The sequence below is a fragment of the Narcine bancroftii genome, chromosome 14 (assembly GCF_036971445.1).
Source record: "Narcine bancroftii isolate sNarBan1 chromosome 14, sNarBan1.hap1, whole genome shotgun sequence".
NCBI lineage: Eukaryota > Metazoa > Chordata > Chondrichthyes > Torpediniformes > Narcinidae > Narcine > Narcine bancroftii.
Window position 1 is genome coordinate 19,912,334 of NC_091482.1, and position 22,189 is coordinate 19,934,522.

Genomic DNA, 22,189 nt, shown 5'->3' on the forward strand with positions numbered 1-22,189 from the left:
AAACATCTCTATTTCTGACCTTTTCCATGCTAGGAATGTAATCAATGTGAAGATGGCTGAGCTTACAATGCCTAGACCAGTAATGTCCAAGAGTGTTCCACCAATAGTAGTAGCATTGCTACTAACAGATTCCATCACTTTGAAGATGACAGTAGACCAACTAAAGAGATACTTATTAGACAGACTAGATTTATTTTTTGTTTTCCCCAATGAGTGCAATTTTCCAAAAACATCAGGTGGATGAATTGTTGTACTTTGTTGCATGAGAGACAAGACCTGTTATGTTGAACACACAGTTTAGCACTGCAATTGGAATGTTATTCCATCCCATAGGTATCACAAACTCACATATAACACTGTGAGCTAGAGCGAATTAGCCAAAGAGTGACTGCCATGAAAGCAAGGACTTCAGAACAAAACTGGTGGATTGCCTGATGATACTTCTATTTGTTTAGGGACTGATTCTTGGCTTGAATGCTTGGCGGTTGAAAGTAGAGATATTTTTTGGGCATTCTACTCCCATTAACAGATTAATTGTCTACCATCTTTCACAACTGATTGTGGCAACGCTATATCCATCACGTTTCTGCTGTTACCCATGCAAATTATTCTTCATTGCAGCTTCACACTGGCACATCATTTTTAGACAAGCCTCCTTGACAAGTATCAGCTTATTAGTGATAGTTATCTATTTCATTAATATTATTTTTTTCTGGAACTGGGCATAACTTTCAAGGCCAGTATTTTTTTGCCCATTTCCAGCTGCTCAAGCAACTTCTACAGTCCTCCTGGTGGAGGTACTCTCAAAGTGCTTTTAGAAATGTAATGAATCATGAATCAGCAACAATTTAGGGTTAATGGTGGATTTCCAAGTCAAGGTGGCGTGAAAGTTAAAGAAAAACATACAAATGGTGGCATTCCCATGCACCTGAAGCTTTTGGTCATTGGTTTGAGAGTTGCTATTGGAGTGCTCTAGACAAGTACAATCAGTGCATCGTATGGACATACTAGAGTTATTTTATATCAAAGCTTTTGGTCATCTTGGTTGTAGAGGTCATAGGTTTGGGAGTTGCTATTGGAATGCTCTAGAAAACTACCATCAGTGCATCCTATGGACGTACTAGGGTTATTTTATATCAAAGCTGTAGTGAACAGACATTTAAGATGGTGATAGGTTTGACCTGGTATTTCCTTAGAGATGGTGGAGCTGGATCCACCCATACAAGTGGAGAACATTCTATCTTAACTATGAAACTGCTGGAGCAGATTCCCTTTTCATTTCAGCCTTTACAGATTAAATTATAAAAGCCCAGCAATCAGCTTTAAATACTGAATGCTATTTATTTCCACCAAGTTAGTTCCCACTTTCATCAGTGCGTGTTCTCTTATGTTAATGATCTGTCATCAACTCTGACAAAAGGTAACACAGAGAGCACAATGAGAGAATGCTACAAGTTCAAAACTAGACAAATCATTTGCCATGAGAAACATGGCTGCCGACAGCCTTTCAGTCCAAATAAAATTTTTTCAATGCCCTGCTCACATTTAAGCACTCACATCAATCATGTTTCTCCAGAATTCTGTTCTCCCAGATAACAGTGGCTCAGGGTGCGCTAGACCTGCGTTGTTGATGCACACATCCACACCCTGATGCAGGGTCTTGATGGCAGAAAACATGGAGAGAATCTCTTCCTCACTGGTCAGGTCACACTTGTATGGAACCAAGGTGCCTGCATAGCCAGCGCTTTCACATTCTGCAGCCAGTTTCTGCAAGAAAAAGGAGATGATTAAGAGTCAAGAATATAATTCTTTTATCCTCACCGCTTGATGCTATAAATTGTAATGGAAGGTTGTCACTGTTTCAAATTAAACTCTTGGTAATCTTAACAATCAAAGAATTAACAACTCCTTAACTGAGAAATTTATAACTCAACTGACTCTGTTCAGCAAATGATTCACATATTACACAATTCTCAACCAAGTTGTAACAAAATAAAGATTGCACATTAATTAGCATGATGAAATTCCCACAAAATGGACATCTTGAACTATGTTCTTAAATTAACAATTAACATTTGCATTAGCAATCATTCCTTCGCAATGCAAGCTTCTGCTCATCTGCAGAAATGGTTTCTGATGCAAGTCCTTTGTTCCGTGGTTCAACTAGGGTTTAAAAAAAAACTTCTGCCATGCAATGTTTGTATGGTTGAAATATTCATTCACTTTAACTCTGCTAGTGAACCTCAATGACTCGCAGCTGATGGCAAATACAACCTAAACCAAAAGATTAAAAAGAATCAAGCAGACACCCAAGTAGCCAGCAATCTCAATAGGTCCAGTGCAAGACTACAACGCACTAAAAATGACCTCCATGTCAACAATGTAGACAGAAAACTGCACAGACTGGGTCATAATGCAAGGCTCTTGGCCTGGCTCCCACACAAAGCAAGCTACCATTCATAATTTGGCAAGGGGTTGGAATTTTCATGAAAGTTAGTCATTCGACTGTGTTTTGTTTTTAAAAAAACGTGGAGTTCTGATTGCCATACTGTAGGATGTGCAGCGTTTGGTGTAGATGCAGAAGAGATTCACCAGGAACTTGCCTTGTTCGTCAATGTTTTAGCCACAAGAAGTTGGACAAACCTGGATAGTTTTCTCTGAAGTATTGAAAGGCTGAGGGAGAACTGATAGAGGCAAATAAAATAATGAGAGGTACAGATAGGATAAATTCTTTCCCCCACTCCCAGAATAGAAATATAAAATACAAGATGGCACAGATTTAAAATGAGGGAAAACATTTAAAAGATTTTTCAAGACAAGTTTTTTAAAACATGAACATAAAAGGTCACCATGTATCTTCAAATTTCACTGATGAAATCAAATACATGATACATAATTTTTTATGAACTTAAACATGACATAATATGAGAGAACCATTGAAAAACTGTTGGAGGTCTAGAGTCTTTCCATTTGAATAAGATGGCTCTTCTAGCCAACAATGTCGAGAAGGCCTCAACCCGTTGCGGAGGTGCAGAAAAAAACTCCCTAGGTGGGGTTCAATAACTCCCAAAAGAGCAGTTATTGGATTAGGACATAGCTCCACCTGAAACACAGTTGAAAAGATATCAAAAATTTCTTTCTCATGAATTTCCAAAGATGGACAAGACTAAAACATATGTGTTAATGTAGCAATGTCCAATTTGCATCTGTCACAGGCAGAGTTAATATTAGAAAAAATACAAGGCAGCTTCTCTTTGGACATGTGATCATGATGCTTCACTTTGAAATGGATTAATGAATGTTGGGCACATATTGAAGATGTATTCACCAGTTTAAGGATCTTGTCCCATAGATCCTCCCATAAGAGTCTTACAAGTCCCAATTCACAAGCCTTTTTAATCTTATACGTTAATTGCCATCTGATTGCACTGTACAACATGACAAAAGTGTTCTCCAGTCATCGCTGCCAAACATGCAGGCACACAACCAAATATAGCACACATACAGACAAACAATACATATGCATTTTTTCGTCAATATGAGAGTCTAGATGGTTAATGTGAGCAGTTCCTTTGGTCTGCATTCTCACTGCCCCCACATATTATCACAAATATCAATGGATAGATAAATAAGAGATTATTCACTCTTACAATTCTGACCTACTTACAATTTCATTGTATAATCTTCAATAGCAATGATAAACACAAGTGAACTCCACTTCAGCTTGCAAGGTTTGGAATCAAATGTTCAACTTTTTTTCAAAGAGCATCTTATTACAACTAGTAAGCACTGGGTCCAAAAGCATTCATCAAGTAGCAAAATAAAATAGAATTTGTGATCCTCTAGCTCCAGACTTCACTTTCCAGATCCTGGTTTCCTACCCAAAATGTCTTTCAGTGAGTTCACATTACTGCAAGACTGGAACCCTTGCATGCCATTTAACATTACATTATATCACCGTGAGCAGGAAAGGGCTTTGGCAAATACTAGAGCACATCGGATGTCCCCCAAAGTTCCTCAACATGATTATCCAACTGCACGAAAACCAACAAGGTCGAGTCAGATACAGCAATGAGCTCTCTGAACCCTTCTCCATTAACAATGGCGTGAAGCAAGGCTGTGTTCTGGCACCAACCCTCTTTTCAATCTTCTTCAGCATGATGCTGAACCAAGCCATGAAAGACCCCAACAATGAAGACGCTGTTTACATCCGGTACCGCACGGATGGCAGTCTCTTCAATCTGAGGCGCCTGCAAGCTCACACCAAGACACAAGAGAAACTTGTCCGTGAACTACTCTTTGCAGACGATGCCGCTTTAGTTGCCCATTCAGAGCCAGCTCTTCAGCGCTTGACGTCCTGCTTTGCGGAAACTGCCAAAGTGTTTGGCCTGGAAGTCAGCCTGAAGAAAACTGAGGTCCTCCATCAGCCAGCTCCCCACCATGATTACCAGCCCCCCCACATCTCCATCGGGCACACAAAACTCAAAACGGTCAACCAGTTTACCTATCTCGGCTGCACCATTTCATCAGATGCAAGGATCGACAATGAGATAGACAACAGACTCGCCAAGGCAAATAGCGCCTTTGGAAGACTACACAAAAGAGTCTGGAAAAACAACCAACTGAAAAACCTCACAAAGATAAGCGTATACAGAGCCGTTGTCATACCCACACTCCTGTTCGGCTCCGAATCATGGGTCCTCTACCGGCACCACCTACGGCTCCTAGAACGCTTCCACCAGCGTTGTCTACGCTCCATCCTCAACATCCATTGGAGCGCTTACATCCCTAACGTCGAAGTACTCGAGATGGCAGAGGTCGACAGCATCGAGTCCACGCTGCTGAAGATCCAGCTGCGCTGGATGGGTCACGTCTCCAGAATGGAGGACCATCGCCTTCCCAAGATCGTGTTATATGGCGAGCTCTCCACTGGCCACCGTGACAGAGGTGCACCAAAGAAAAGGTACAAGGACTGCCTAAAGAAATCTCTTGGTGCCTGCCACATTGACCACCGCCAGTGGGCTGATAACGCCTCAAACCGTGCATCTTGGCGCCTCACAGTTTGGCGGGCAGCAACCTCCTTTGAAGAAGACCGCAGAGCCCACCTCACTGACAAAAGGCAAAGGAGGAAAAACCCAACACCCAACCCCAACCAACCAATTTTCCCCTGCAACCGCTGCAATCGTGTCTGCCTGTCCCGCATCGGACTTGTCAGCCACAAACGAGCCTGCAGCTGACGTGGACTTTTTACCCCCTCCATAAATCTTCATCCGCGAAGCCAAGCCAAAGATATCTGTTGCACCATTAATTACAAACCTACAGTTTAGCCAACCTTGCACAAGCACCAGTAGTCAGTGCTTCCTTTCGAGCTGAAATATCCTAATTAATATTTCTTCAGATACCTTGCACCATTTTGAAACCAGTAACAAATTCTCTCAATGATCCTGCATTTAAAATGCAAAAGGATGTTACTCTATTCATTTTTATTCTCTAAATTCCTTTGAAAGATTGAGAGCCACAAGGACCTGCACTACTTTATATGGAGCACAGAACAGCACAGGCCCTTCAGCCTGCAGTGTGTGCTGACCCATCTGTTAATTACAAACTTTCATATTTGCTTTAGACAGACTTGATGGCCTTGCAACAGCAATCCTACTTATTTCCGACAACCTTTTGTGTCAACACCCCATTGTTCTGCCATTCACCTAAACTACAAACAATTTACCATAGCCAATTAATGTACGAACCAAGATGACTTACAGTCACGTGATCACAAGGAGAAAAGCCCACAGAGATAAGCCATCACCAGAGATCAGAATCCTTCCCAGGTTGCTGGGGCAGTGTCTTTTTCCCCAGGTTGAGGGGGGGGGGGGGGGGGACCCTTATAGAGGCTTACAAAATCACGAGGATTATAGATAAGGAAAATAGTTAGAGCCTTCTTCTCAGGGCAGGACAATCTAAACCTGGAGGGCATAGATTTAAGGTGAACAATGAAAGATTCAAAAAGGACCTGACGAACATCTTCACACAGAGGATGGTGGGGATATGGAACAAATTGCAAAAGGAAACTGTAGAAACTGGAACAATGGGAATGATCAAATACATTTAGACGGCTACAAGGATAGGAAAGGTTTGGAAGGATACAGGTCGAATGTAGGCAAGTGGAACCAGCCTGGTCAGGTTGAACAAGTTAGGCCAAAGGGCCTGTTTGTCTTGGAGAATTCTGTGAATCTATTGCACTAACAATAAATATTGATTTGAATTTGATTCCCTCATTGTACCCAGTCCCAAAGACAAATGATAGGAGCAAGGAAAACATTTCATATGGCTGATTCACATTTGATCAATAACATTTAGATCATAAACACCATTCATGTGGCAGAATTCTTGCAACAAGATTTAAACAGTGGATTTTTTCCTTCTCTTTACTCTCTTCACCCACAACCCCTCCCAAATACCTCCCACAAATCCATTCTACAAGAATCAAGAGAGCTTTGGTTTTGTTTCCAAAAAGACAGCTGCCAATAATTCTGAAATACGGCATCTTAAAGAATCTGTGCTGTGCAATGCTTCCTATCACCCTTGCATAAATTATCTTTCTTTTGTTTTATTAATTTGACTGAGGTATATTGAAAAAGCTTTTTGTTTTGAATGTACTTCAGGCCAACAGAAGCAGAATTTATTGTCATAAACGAGTCATGAAATTCAGTGTTTTGCAGCAGCGTTACAGGGCGAACGTTCACATTATAATCATCTTACTATAAATAAATAAAAAATAATAGTGCACAAAAAGTAAGGCAGCATCTTTGGTTAATTGATTATGCAGGAATCTGATGGCAGCGGGGAAGAAGCTGTCCCTGTGCCGCTGAGTGCTCATCTTTAGACCCCTGTACCTTTTTCCTGATGGTAGCAGAGTGAAGAGGGCATGGCCTGGGTGGTGGGGGTCTTTGAGGATAGAGGCTGCTTTTTTAAGACAGCATCATGTAGATGTCCTCAATTGAGTGAATTTTGGTGCCTGTGATGTCACAGGCCTGGTTAACAACCCTCTGAAGTTTGTCCTTGTCCTGAGAGTTGGTGCCACCATACCAGGCAGTGATGTAACCAGCCAGACTGCTCTCTACAGTACACCTGTAAAAGTTTTTGAGAGTTTTCAGTGAGAGTTTTCTCCTCAGGCACCTCACAAAGTATAGCCGCTGGCAAGCCTTCTTTGTGATTGCATCAATATGGAGGCTCCAGGATAGATCCTCAGATGTTGACACCCAGGAATTTGAAGTTCTTGACCCTCTCCACTACTGAGCCCTTGCTGAGGACTGGGTCGTGTTCTCTTGAAGTCCACAATCATCTCCTTGATTTTGCTAATGTACACCGTATGGACAAGATCGAGGTGAGAGCGCGGGGAGGCCGGGCCCCATTGTCATTACACCATTCAACGAGCTGATCGATCTCCCTTCTGTTCGCTTCCTCAGTGCTGTTTGTGATCCTGCCGACAACCGTGGTGTCATCGGCAAATTTATAGATAGCGTTGGAATTGTGCCTGATAGTATGAAAGTAAAACAAATGTGTATAGGACAGTATTTAGTTAAAACAGTGCAAAGTCCAATATAAGATAGGGTTGGAGAGATTAAGAAATCATCTATTACTAATATAGTCCTGTTGAAGAATCTGATAACAAAGGAGACTATCCTTGAATCTGGCAGTGCTCACTTTCAAATCTGTGTGTCTTCTGCCCAATGGGAGGGTGAAAAGAAGAGACTGCAACCCAGGTGGGATGGGTCCTTTAATATGTTGGCTGCTTTCCCCAAGGCAGCCAGAAGTGTAGACAGAGTCAAGAGAGGGGAGGTTCATTTGCATGGTGACCCGAGCTACAATCACATCTCTGCAGTTTCTTGCAGTCTTCAGCAGAGCAGCTCCTGTACCAGGCCGTGAGGTCTCCTGACAGGTAATGGTACGTCTATAAAAATCAGGAGGAGATGTGTGGAAATTCTTTAGGGCTTCTAAGGAGGGAGGGGCATGAGTGCACTTTTTCAGCCATAGATGAGCCAGGACAAGGTGTTAGTAAGAAATACACCTCAAAAAAAAAATTGAGCTGTCTACCATTGATACAACCTGCTTCCTGGAGTGTTCATTTTATTGACATCGAGGGGAAGATTGTCTGACACTGTGCATACATTCCTTCCTGTACTCAGCTTCATCAGAAAGATCCTGCCTACAATGGTTTAAACACAAAAATCTGATGGGGTGATTGTAGTGGTTGGGTCAACTGCAGACTCCTAAGTGGAATTAAAGCAGTATGTGGCCATCTAGTCATGAAGGAATGCGTAAGTAGCCTTGTGGGGAACCAATATGAAATAGGTATGGAGAGATCCAAGCCCAGTTTCATTGGAGGGAGGGAACAATAACATTCAGGAACTATTCCCAACACACGCTGGCTGCTACCACGAATCCAGATGCTGTTTGCGGAGATTTTTTTAAAATGAGACTATGGAAATTGCAAAGAAAGAACAGAGTCGAACAAGAAAATCGGCAGGTGCGGGGGAGGGGGTCCAGTGCAAGGCACAAAAGTGGTGGGAGGATCTCAGCAGGTCCCGCAGCGTCCAGAAGTTTTTAAAAAAAGACGATAGATTCCCGAGGAAGGGCTCAAGCCTGAAACATCGACCCGCTGGGTTTCTCCAGCCCTTTTCGTGCCGTGCGAGGATCGGAGTGGCCCAAGACTTTGTGCAACCAGTCAAGCTTGGGTCAACCAAAAAGGGAACGGACACACGTTGGGTCGGTACTTTCAGCCTCCAGATATTTTTGGTTCAATTGTCCTAACATCTGACCTGCAAGAAACAGCACATGAGTCACTTCGACTTTATTTAACCACGAACAGGAGGGTTAGAAAGACTAAAACAAACATGGGCACATCGACAGATCCCTGAAAGGGCATGAAATGATATCCGTATGATGTAGGGAGCGTGATACGATGTAGATGCAAAAGCAAAGCGGAGTGAACAGCTCCCTGGACACCGCAGGACGGGACAGAGACACAGGAGCCCGTTCCAGGTGCCAGCCCTGCACATTCCCTTTGAGTTGACCGGGTGCTGCAGGCATAGAGTGTTATTCCTGGGCTGGTGATCTCACCCCCCACCCCCGCAAGCCGCGGAGCTTTGGAAATGCACCGGATCAACTTTGGACAAGTCCTTTCGGCGATGACCAGTGCCCCCCCAACCCCCCTCGGGAACACATCACTGTGTGCCAGGGACGGGGCCCGGCCTCCCCGCGCTCTCACCTCGATCTTGTCCACCCTCCGGGCGCAGCCCACCACTTTCATGCCGCTCTGGACCAGGGCCCGGGCGACGGCCGCGCCGATCCCCACCGAGGCTCCGGTCACCAGCGCCACTCGGCCCTTCCAGCGCTCCATGCCCACGCCGGGCTGCAACTTTCCTCCGCCGCCAGCTTCCCCTCGCGACCGAGTCCGCAGCCCTTGGCCCCGCCCCGGAGCACGTCGGGACAGAGTCCGGATCGGGCTGAGCAGGTACTCGCCGCAATGCAAACCGGGACACTGAAAACGGAGAAGATGCAGGAAACGACAACTCCCAGAAGGCCGCGCGAGCCTCCTGCGCATGCGCACGGTCCGCTGCCGTCTCGCCACCGGGGAATGCATGGTTCCAAGGGAGAACATAATCTGTCACCATGGTGAGAAAGAGCAGAATCGTTCAGGTTTGGAGAAAGACAACGCCACCTAAGTGGATGATTGTTTTAGTGAACAGAAAGTCCACTCAACATAATGACATCTGTCCTCAACCAATACTTACAATGCATGGAGTCTTTGGTCTTGTTCATTTTGGTATTTAGCCAGATTTCTCATTTTCCTTTCAATCTATTTAGTTTCTTTGAAACTAGAAGATTAGAAGTGTGTTGTGAAATTGATCAGCTTCAAACCCTTTCAATATTTCCTTGCCTTTCTGAACCAGTCAATGCCTTCCACTGCTTGCTTAAACTTGGGCTCTTTCCAACTTGTCACATGCTTAACTCAATCGTCATTCTCCACTGATAATCCAAGAGCCAAAAATATTCTCCATGATAGCTCAACAGCTTTCTTCCACCTCCTAAGCATACTTACACATCTTACCCAGATTGACTTCAAATTCCATCTATGCTTTCTCTCCATTCTGCATAACTACTTCCACCCTTTCTGCCACACTCAAGCTCTCCTCTGCAATTTGCTGTCCCTCAACTACCTCTCCCACTTCCTTGCAAGTTCCCATCAGGAAAGGCACTGTGAAGTTGCATGCTTACAAGACTCAAGTGCCTACCCTCTTATGCTCTGCTCACCACATTTCAACACAGCATAATTTATTTATGCACATTCATAACTATTGCCCTGATCGATTAAATTCCACCCCCCTTAACGAGTACAAGTCCCATTTACTCAAGTTCAACAGCAGCATATTGGGATGCTGAGAGAACCAGTTTAGTGATTCAACAGTGGATCAGAATGGACCACATGAAGAAACATTAGATTTTGTTCATTTTACCAAATTAAGCACTCTCCCAGAATTAGATTTTTTTAATTTTTTTTTTAAACAATGAAGCCATCTAAACAGAAATTAGTCTTTGACCTTAATTAGGAGACATTTATAAGCCTGAAATGTCAGTTATGTATCTTTATCTTTGCTATATAAAGGATACTGTTTGACCTGTTGAGTTTCTCCAGCAATTTTTTTTTAAATAACCAACCACGGAGTCTGCAGACTTCTGTGTTTTATTTCTTAAAAATAAGAACCAACTTGTTTTTTTTTCTTACTTCACCTTGAAATCTTCACTTTCATCACTAACAAAGCTGAGGAGTGCAGACTTGTTTGTCATAGAGATCATCTGAAGAGCGGCCTTTTACTTCCTTCTTCCTTTCTCCAGCAAGATGAGATAAACTCTAGCTCTCAACTCACCTGGTCTGCTTTCATTACTCACTTAATGCTCCCTTTCTCTGCTAGTTGTGCCACTTGCACAGAGTAACCTGACCATCCAGCTTTTCTTCCTTGGCCCATTGTTGGCTGATATTGTTAACAGTTATTGTTCCTGAGGTACAGTCCTCCACCCGCACCCCCCTCACCACACCCACATTCCAAATGCCAGATGGTGCAACAAACAGGCACCCAGTATGCTGCCAAGAGGGAGAAAATCCTATTCAGAATTAAAGTAGGTACTTGTCCGAACAATTCTGCAGGTTGACATGTAGCTGGCCCTAAATTGGCTTTGACTGGATCCAACTGGATTTTTTTTTTAAACAATGAAGCCATCTAAACAGAAATTAGTCTTTGACCTTAATTAGGAGACATTTATAAGGATACTTTGCTTAACCTGTTCTCAGGAAAATGATTGAAGCTGCCATTAGGAGGGGGGAAATAAATAGCAAGACATCTAGATAGAAAATGTTCAATCAGGTAGACAGACACAGCATGGATAAAGGAAGGTCAGACTCGGCTTGACAAATTTACTGTGAGTTCTTTGAGGATATAATAAGTGCAGTGGTCAGAGGGTAGTAGGTGGATGTTGTGCATTTGGATTTCCAGAAAACACTCAGTAAGGTGTCACATAAAAGACATCCATAAGATAAAGATTCATGGAGTTGGGGATAATATACGAGCATGAATAGAGGATTGGTAAACCAATTGAAGGCAGAGAGGTTGGATAAATGGATATTTCTCCAGTTGGCAGTGAGTGGAGTGTCGCAGGGATCAGCCCTCAATTGTTCACGATATGCATTAATGATTTGAAATGACTGAATGATGTACAAACTTGCATTCAAGGTCACCAAAACCAAGGAGTTGACTGTAGAATTCAGGAGGGGATAACCAGCGGGGCACAATCTAATGATAGTTGGGGGATCAGATGCGGAGAGAATGAGCAGATTTAAATTCCTGCGAGTCACTATTTCAGTGAATTTTTCCTGGACCCAAGACATGAACGTCATCATGAAGAAAACACATCAGCGCCTCTACTTTCTCAGGAGTTTGCAGAGGTTTGGCATGTCACTGAAAACTTTGGTAAACATCTACAGCTGTGGTTCTCAACTTTTTTCATTCCACTCACATACCACTTTAAATATTCCCTATGCCATAGGTGCTCTGTGATTAGTAAGGGATTGCTTAAGGTAGTGTGTGGGTGGAAAGAAAAAGGTTGAAAACCAGTTTTAATTGTGATGTGCACGGTTTCATAACTCCAAAGGAAATGGGCCAATGACAATTTTTCTCAAGTGAAATATTTTAGTAACAAGTGAGTCTAGAGCAGTGATTCTCAACCTGCCCACTCACACACCACCTTAAGCAATCCCTTACTAATCACAGAGCACCAATGGCATAGGGATTACTTAAAGTGGTGTGTGAGTGGAAAGAAAAAGGTTGAGAACCACTGGTCTACAGATTCTAAGTGTGATGGCCGGCTACATCACGGCTTGGTATGGGGGCACCAATACCTCTGAGCAGAATACCCTGCAAAAGGCAGTGGACACGACCCAGTACATCACAGGCAAAACGCTCCTCACCGTCAAGAAAATCTACAAGGAACGCTGCCATCGGAGCAGCAGCAATCATCAAGGATCCACACAACCCAGGACATGCTCTGTTCTTACTCCATTATCAGACTCCCAAACAACATACTCAGAGACTCATTTAAGGACTCTTACTTTGTACATTTATTATTGAATATTTTCTATATTGCAGTTTGCTTGCACATCCTTCTGGTATACATTTCTCTCTTTTGGATTGTGATGGATTATATCATATTTTATATTATATATAGATATGTTTTTGAAGGAATAGATTGTGGGGGCAGTGTAGGTCACAAACACTTCACAAAACAGATATAATTTAAAATGCAAGAGCTCGACTCAAACCAGACACTCGGGGCCCAGTAAAGACAATGGAAGCTGCTTTGCTGAAGGACTTCACAAGTAGGACATGCTGTAGAGTAATGGATTATTGTTTTGAAATCAACAGATGAACGGACTCAGAAGACTGGGTCCCATGCTGCAATCTGTCTGAATGCAGTTTGCTGTTCTAAGATGATCATGTGGTTTTGGCAAGCAGAAAGAGAGAGATAGAGAGAGAGAGAGAGAGAGAGAGAGAGAGAACTGGTTTCTGCAGCATGGCAGAGCTCTGGGATTTTAAATGAGATCTGTTTTGTGAAGTGTTTGTGACCTACACTACCCCCACAATCTATCTCCTTCAAAAACATATCTATATACAATATAAAATATGATATAATCTGTCACATCTTTTCTTGAGTATAGCTGTTTTTTTGCGCAAATGATAAGCAGAAATTCTGCCTGGCCCACAGCAAAAAGAATCTCAGGGTCATATATGATGTCATGCATGTACCTTGACAATAAATCTGAACTTTGAAAGAGGAGACGGAATGTCGTGTAGCGTATCCACATTTGCTGATGACACAGAATTGAGTGGAAAAACAAATTTTGCAGAGGACGTCAGGAGTCTGCAGAAACAAAGATAGATTAAGTGAGTGGGCAAAATCTGACAGGTGGCGTGTAATGCTGATAAACGTTAGGTCATCCTCTTTGGAAGGAAACATAGATCAGGTTATTATTTAAATGGAGAAAGATTGCAGCATGCTGGGGTGCAGAGTGATTTGGGAATGCATGTGCACAAATTGCAAGAGGTTGGTGCATAGGTTATCACAGCATTTAAGAACAGTGAGCTTCTGCTACAATGGTACAGGGCATTAGGAAGGCCATACCTAAAGCATTGCAGACAGGTCCTGTTTCTTTACCGGAGAAAAAAAATGTACTAGCTTTGGAGGTAATGCAGAGGAGGTTCAGAGATGACAAGGTTAACCGATGAGGAGAGATTGGAAAAATACTTGTTGGAAATAAGAAGAATAAGAGAGAATCTTATCAAAACATATAAATTATGAAAGGGAGAGCAAAAATAGAGGCAGAAAAGTGGTTTATTCTGATATATGGCACTAGAACTAGGGGACATAACCTCAAGATTCAGGTGAGTAGATTTAGGACAAAGATGAGGAGGAAGTGATTTGCCCTGCAAGTAGTAAATGTGTTGAATTCTCTGCCCAAGGAATCAGTAGGGGCTGCCTCATTAAATATATTTAAGACAAATAAATTTTTGGATAGCATTATTAAGGGTAATGGGAAAAGGGGGGCAGGGGGAGCTGAGTCCATGGCCAGATCAAAATAGATCTTATTAAATAGCAAGCAGACTATTCTAGGTCAGCAATTTTCAACCAGGGCCACAGCACATTTAATTTTTTTTAATGTAGGCTGTAGGAGAGAAGTGAAGAAGAAACAAACTAAACTTCACTACTTCACAGGGAAGGGGGGGCCTATAAACTTTTAGCAGTGTTCTAAGGGGGCCATGGCCAAAAGGAGGTTGAGAATGGCTTTTTTTTGGATCGACTGCATCTCTTTCCAAAGACCAAATCAAACAACTTTTCAGCCTTTCGGACCACACTTGCACAGGATCAATAACGTGAGAGTTTAGAGCATCTTATTAGATCAATACAGTCAGCCATATATTCTAAAGGATTCCATGGGCATTCATCATCAGTGTTATAAGGAAAAATGGAGTCCAACTCCAATGTATAATGTAATAATGCTCCAGTAACTGCAACAGAGACTTGTTTAACAGTGCAGTTTAAAAGCAGCAGTCCAGAAATGGATCCAAAATCAGCAGCCTTTTTACACTGAAAAGCCACGTTATTGCCATATATGCGACCCATCTCTTGCTTGTTCACAGACCAGAAGAAAACCTGGGTCAATGAGTCCTTTTACACAGCAAGTCAGCTTCCCGAAGCAAAAGAGGCAGAATGTACAGCATCCGCACCTAATGTGATGAGTTGTGTTGAGAAAAGCATCAGAATCGTTGGGACTGGACACAAGGGTTTGCAATCAGACAGCTTTTATTAATTGTGTATGTTTAACATTTTCTCACAGTCTTTTCTAAATTGCTCACCTTTTATTCCCATAACGTTTTCCCACACTTTTTTATAAATTGTGAGTGCGTTTTATTCCTATTAACATTTCCCCACACTCTTCTACAAATTGTGTGTTAATAAAAGCTACGTGTGATTGCAAACCCTTGTGTCCAGACCCACCGAATCTCACACAGGCCGTGCTGACATTCACACACTATGTGCCTAGTTGGGTCAACTGGTCAACTTACTGTGCACCTATGACTGTGGACTTACTCTTCCTTTCCTGTTTCGACCCGATAACACGGGTCACCCCTTTTAAAATGGCCCCTCAACAATACGCTCCGCCTCTGTCGCAATCGACCTCAGTAGATTAAAGCCAGGTAAATTCAGACCCCCCACCCAATCGATGCATTCACATAGGTAGGTAAAGCGTTTGAAAGACATATGCTACCCAGCTTTAATCATCTGTGTGAAAGGGGTAAGAGAAGCAGCATCTTAATTTCATTAGACATGTATTTTATTTTTTAACATCAAGTTTGTTAACTATATCATTCCCTATACCCTAACCATTGTTTTCATGAATTTCTTATTCATCTCAGTTTTTCTTCAAGGACGAAAGAAAATTCTCACAACTCTTTTTGTAATGTACACGTTGATTAATTATTACATGTCCAATATTATTTCCTCATTCCAAAGGGTTGTTTCCAGTACTAATAATCTCCCCCAAAACACACACACACCTCATCAGTCTCAGGAACCATGACATCACTTTTCATTCTAAAGCAAAAAATAAGATTTATTTTTAAATTGGAGTTAATAAAAAGATGCTGCTCTTTGTTTATACTGATTAAATTACACTTTTCTTAAGAGTAAAGCTGTTCATATTATGCTCCCTAAGTGCACCAGACATCCATCCTCTCCAGAGATACAAAACACTTTTAATAGCAGTAAATTTACCTATCTTTAAGATAACTTTAGAAAGCTTTAGTGGACATAAATACAATTATTGAAATGTTGATTCAACTTTATGCATTGAGTGGCACTTTTCAACTCCTACAAATTTTCTATGGAGACTAAAAATAGTCGAAGTAAATGATTACTTACCTACTGCATTCTACTTATATATTTTGCTTAAATGACTTAGCTGTAGATATCAATGTTCAGGAACTGCACAGTGGAGGAATAGCTATATTTCTCACTGTTGCATCTTTCTATCAAGCTTTGTTTGATAAACGGATGTAGGATCTTCGCACAATCCACATCAAGTTATTGATCATACTGTAGGTGTCATAGATTAAAAATAAATTCTATGAGCAACCTTGGAGAAGTTGATCAATTCATATTTGTGCAAAAGAAATGCTGAAAGGTTTCCTCACTGACCCCTTCATTTTTTTCGACACACGTCAATACATGCTAACCGCACTAATTGCGTGTTAAGTACAGTTAATTCTTTTTAAACAGTGTAATTCAAATGTATAAACCAAATTACATCCACTACTTATTGTTTGTAAAATTTGCAAGCAGTATCAAAATAGCATTCATCTACCTTTGACATTGAGTCAACATCAGAGAGAGTGCCAATCAGATAAAATTGAAGGCGACCCAACCCACTGAATGATACAAACTGCACTTCTCACACAAACCATCTTACAGGGAAAAGAAATGTAAAATATTTTGGATCAAGACTCTGCATCAAGACTTCCTTTCTCCCCACAGATGCTGCTTGACCCGATCATATCCTCCAGCAGTTGTTTTTTTGCCACATATTCTGCCTTCTTCACCTACAAGGAACAGGTCTGAAAAGCTGATATGGAAAAAAGCTTCATTACGTTGTCGAATGACAAATGTCAGGAAACTTGCAGTCAAAAGCATGGCAATGTATCATAATTGTTCTATATTACACGGACAAAGATCCTGACCTTAGAGAAACCGGTATTGAACAAGCATCAAATAATTTAATATGAAATAGAGCTAAGAAGATTAAAATTGGATGTTTAAGGCTTACAAATTTTGTTAAATAAAAATAAATATTATTTTTCATTTTTAACATATCAGTTACACCAGTATCTTTCTGTCTGTGTGCAGATTTGTCAGATTCATTACTTGCAGTGCATTAACATTTCAACCTGGGCAAAACTTACATTATAACATTTCTGCTCCAAGTGAAAGTTTCTGCTCCAACTTGAAATGTTTTTACCAACTCCATCATATATACTTTGGCATGTTTTCTCTGTTCACATGAGGATTATTACTTTTATCAGTGTTCAAACACTGCAGCCTGAAGTCAACACAAGATCACATTGCCCATTCTTCCTATGCAAATACAAGACAGCAAATGTCAATGGAATTTTTGATCATTTATACAAAACTTTGGACCTGTCCCTACAAACAAGCACCCTTCTTCCGCCTCAAAATTAAAGTAATCAAATTTGTAGGCTTTGAATTATTTTTCTCTCTTTACATTTGGTACTTTAAACCACTTAGAGAACCACAGCTCTAACCAGCGAGTGGAGGCAGCTGGGACTTTGTTCCATATGATTTAATACAGAACACTGATATATCAATGTTCAACTTTATGAAATGGTTGGAAAGCTACATTTTAACTTATTTCAAAATCCAGTCCACAAATCCGCCTACTGCAGGTAATGGAATAATAACTAAATAAACTAGTGTAGGTTGAAGTGCTACCATAGTCAAATAGTCCAGGTAAAGAAAAAAGTACAAAAACATAGCAGAGGGAATTCAATTATAAAAGACATTGCAACGACATAGTGCTCTCCCAATGTGAGACCATTCAAGAGTCTGATATCAGAGAGAGGACAACCGTTCTTATATCTGGAGGTGCATATGCTCAAAAGTTAACGCACTTTCTGCCTGACAGGAGGGAGAAGAGAGTATGACGGGGATGCGAGAATTCCTTTAATATTTTAGCAGCTCCCAAGACAACACGAGATTCAGACAGTGTTGATGGAAGAGATACTGGTTTTCATGATGGCTTGATTTGCATTTATCACCCTCTGAAGTTTCTTGCAGTCATGGCCAGAGCACGACCTGCATTGAGATGTGATGGTTATTCTCTATGGTGCACCTGTAAAACTTGGTAAGTGACTTCTGCTGTATGCCAGATTTGATCAGGCTTCTGAAAAAGCAGAGTAGTGTGCGCACTTTCTTGGCTGTAACTTCAATGTGGTTGGACTACGACAAGTTGATGATGAAACATATTCCAAAGAACTCAAAGCTCTCCTCCATCTCCATGTCAGTCCCATTGATATGTACTGTGACAGGTGCTCCTTTCTGGTTTCTGAAACCAATGAACACTTTGTTTTGCTGACACCAAAAGAAGTTTAATCCTGACACCATCCCATTAGATTCCAGCTCTTTCCAATTCTCCCTCTCATCAGTTTGAGATCCAGCCTAGAATGTTGGTGTCATCTGCAAACATGTCGATTGAGTTTGAACAGTATTTGGCCACACAGTCTGTGTACATGGGGAATATCATCAGGAGCTGAGTATGCTGCTTTGGGGCACTAGCATTGAGTATTATTCTAGACGGTGTTATCACCAATCCTTACTGCTAATGGGGTACAAATCAGGAAGTCGAGGATCCTGTTGCACAAGAGATGTCAATACCCAAGTCTCAGTTTTGGTTGAGATGGTTTTGTTTGGGACCAGAGTGGGGAAAGTAGAGCAATAGAGTGAGCAGTCAATAGGAATCAGACATACGTGAACAATGTCCAGATACTCTAGGGTAGAGTGCAGGGCCAGGGAGACTGCATCAACCACAGATCTGCTGAGCCAGTAGGCAAGTAGTAGTGGATCAAGGATGACTGGAAAGCTGGCATTAATGTGGGCCATGACCAAACTTTCAAAGCACTGCATAAGGATGAATGTCAGAGCCACCACACAATATAATCATTGAGGCACATTAACTTGCTCTCTTTTGGTACCGGGAGAATAGTGGACTTCTTAAAATAGATGAGAACCAGGTTTTAGCAGGAAGAGGTTAAAGGTGTCAAGAATACTCTTTTCAGCTAGCATTCCCAACTTTTCAGAGCATGGTCAGAACATGATCTGGATTGGATGCCTTCTGCAGGTACACTTTCAATCAAGGATACCAAATTGGCACCTTGCCTCTATTTTCTGAGGAAGAGAGCTGGGTAATTCAATAATAATCTGCTATGTTCCTTGATCTAGTCATTGTGATAGTACTGCCGGCAAACACGTTACACAAATTCGTAGTAATTACAACAAGCATTCGTTGTCGATTTCCATGATCCTCATAGCTGAGCAGAAAAGCAACTTTTTGTAGTCAGTGAACACCCTGTATTTATTTCTTACAAATTGAATCAAAAAAACTGCCATGCAACTCAACAACCACCTTGTCATCCTTTATTAACTTCCTACTTGTTTTAATGAAAGTTGCAATATTTTTACTTCTTGATTGACGGACAGGGATAGGTTGATAGCAGCCTTGCTCATTTGCTAAAAGGACAGTTGTCAGAAATGTAGTCCTTTCAAAGATATATTAAACAGATGCTTCATCCATCCCTTGAGATTACTCCAGGGAAGCACCCAGTGTCCTGACAAAAGTTCTTCAATCAACATTACAAAGTAACTTTGGTCAATGTTAGTCCAGAGCCTTTCTAATCCTCGGAAAAATAAATCTATTATTTGGTCATTGAACTTATTCAGATCTTCAGATTCGCATTTGTGACTATAATTAAGTAATTACATTGAAACTTTAATTAAATTGTGATGCAACACTGAAACATATTAAAATAGATTTTTTTTTTCCTTTCACTTTTCACCATCTCCAAAATAATGTTCCGGTGGCTGGTTGGATCCATTCTATAATCTCACTGTTGCACAAAGCGTTCTTGAATGATTCCCACTGCAAGCTTAAAAACAGCTCTGTACCTTTCTAATACCCAGCATACCTTACCCTAGATTGCATCCAAAACATCAACCTTTCAACCACTTCCAAATACAAACTTTATTAGTCAAGTAATTTTACAGCACAGAGGGTTTTATTTTTTTTTTAAAAAGGCTTGAATAGACTCATAATAACAAAAAATACTGAACAAAGCTCAAAGAGATTATTGGTGGTTTTCCAAAATCAGAAATTAAAAGCTTTTAGGAGACAAGTTTGTACAAAGCTTTCACCAGTTGCAAGTACAAGGATGTACAAAAGCTCAACAAACAAAATACAAGCTTTTACATTCTAGGACTGTTATGTTTAAAAAAGAATGCTTTGAATCCTTGACAAGATGGACTAATTGAGAGAAGCATCTTAAAAGCTCCATTTCCACTCCAAATGAAAATCAGAGGTCAGCTTCACAATTATGCCAAGCTGGCAGAATAAACTCCGTTTGAAGATATGATCGGATTATAGAGAAAAGTGGAATGAAAATTTAAATAAGGCATTTTCAGTCTGCTTGCTCTTACACAGATACATTTTGAAGATTGTGAGGGATAAGTTTACTCTTCCTGGTGTCAAGGAAGAGTTTAGGAAAACATCTTGCAATTATATACAGTAAAACCTCTGGTATCCAGCACCTCTAGGTAATTGCTGGATAAGAGACTTAAAATGTCTAACTAATTAAGACTAAACTGTTTAAAAGGCAAAAATACTCTACTGAACTTGAACTGAACAAACTTCATTTGCATCAATAATAAGCCTTGAAGCATTTTACTTTATTTGTCACATTTTTTGAAAACATTTAACCATTGCTGCATCTGCAGGTTCCTCCCCCTCCACTGGGCCATATTCATATTCTAATATCCAGCTGATAGATTTCACCTTTAGTGAAACAGAATTTAGGTTGATAAGATACTTCTACTGCACTCATTCACAGCAATTCAAAATATGTGATAATCTTTAAAATGCAAAATTAGAATAATCATTCAGGAATCAAAACTTTTAATGGATAAAAATATGACACTTTTTGATCCCAAACACAACCCAACTAACCATGAATGCCCTGGACACTCAACTAACAGCATTAAATTAGGAAAAGTTAAATGTTTTTGACAAAGGGTATGCAAAGCAAAGGACAAATTGTCAAGCTATATGACAGCACTATAAATTAATCTATCAAATGATTGTTTTAAATAATTCTGCATTAAGGTGCTTTCAACTAATAAGCAAAGTATCTGCATTCATGGAAATTCTTCACTTGGGAAAAATGTGAGAAGCAGGGAAGCATTTTGGGGGGGAAAATGATTCAAATAAAGCTCGAGTTTCTAATCAGTTTTTAAAAAATAATTTTATTAATCATGGAGGGTTTAACCTAGCACAAGGATTTCTACAAATGCTCTGCATGGCATTATAATGAGCTACATTAAGGAAATACAAAATTTGCTTTGATTGTTCCAAGTTGAAGCTGCTGGATATTTACAAAATACTCATGCTTAAGCCAGCTCTGAATAAATGACTGCCCAACATGCAGCAAAGTGCTGGGAAGGCTTGATGTGTATCATGGAAGAAACTGGTTTGCTAAGATTCTCAGCAGCATAGAACACCTAAACTCCTGAAAATAGCTTCTCCAGCAACTCTTTGTTTGCTTAGTACATCTAATCGGACCCAACAAAAGCTTCATTAAATTGGAAAATGAACCATCGACAAACATTACCAACACACAAACTTTTGTTCAAGGTGGAATGTTACAACTAGCTCAATACTTGTTCCAACAGGCAATCTTCAGCTCAAAGAAAATCATAAAAATGCCATTTACCACACCCATTGACAGGATTCTCTGGTGATGTGGGATAGAACCTGCAGTCGTCAGGTGGGTGGACTAAAGTTGCAAAGACTAAAAGCAATAATTTTCAGTTTTGATTGCAACATAAACCCCATTCTGTAGTAAGTGGGCAAGATCTGTCCCACTTCGCTGGGAGTTTCTGCACAATTTTACCCATTTGTCATGTTAAGGCCTACAATAATTATTAAGCATCTTGGATTATGTCAGAAACCTCCTCAAGGATAGGTGGGAATCCAACTCCCAAGCCATGAAAGAATTGGCAACAAACTTTTCCTACTCTCTCTACTCCACAAATAAAAAGAACCCACACATTTGGATACCGTACTCACTATAGGTTGAATGAAATATCCATTGCTTGTATGGTTGGAGTAAGATCACTGCTCCCAATACATTTTATATAACATGAAGAGGTCATTTTCTTTTTGAATATTATTATTTTAGAAAATAAAGAACTTTCAAATATAAAAAGAGGGTTTACTCAAAAGATGCACCAACTAATT

General features: G+C 40.8%; 1 protein-coding gene and 1 long non-coding RNA gene across 3 annotated transcripts in view; one reads left to right on the forward strand and one right to left on the reverse strand.

Moving 5' to 3' along the window:
- Positions 1-9,536, reverse strand: part of dhrs11a (dehydrogenase/reductase 11a) — a 52,595-nt gene extending 43,059 nt beyond the window's left edge. Inside the window, exons 1-2 of one of the 2 annotated variants that reach the window (XM_069912185.1) lie at positions 9,269-9,536; positions 1,558-1,767 (exon numbers count right to left, since the gene is read on the reverse strand). In XM_069912185.1, the coding sequence (XP_069768286.1) occupies positions 1,558-1,767; positions 9,269-9,400 (342 nt within the window). In that variant the 5' untranslated portion in view covers positions 9,401-9,536. The remainder of the gene's footprint in view (positions 1-1,557; positions 1,768-9,268) is intronic. The other variant, XM_069912184.1, reaches the window with a different exon arrangement.
- On the forward strand, positions 9,208-16,975 carry LOC138750029 (uncharacterized). Its single transcript, XR_011349025.1, has 2 exons — positions 9,208-9,675; positions 16,645-16,975. It is a non-coding gene; the product is annotated as an uncharacterized lncRNA (long non-coding RNA).
- The last annotated feature ends 5,214 nt before the right edge of the window (positions 16,976-22,189 follow it).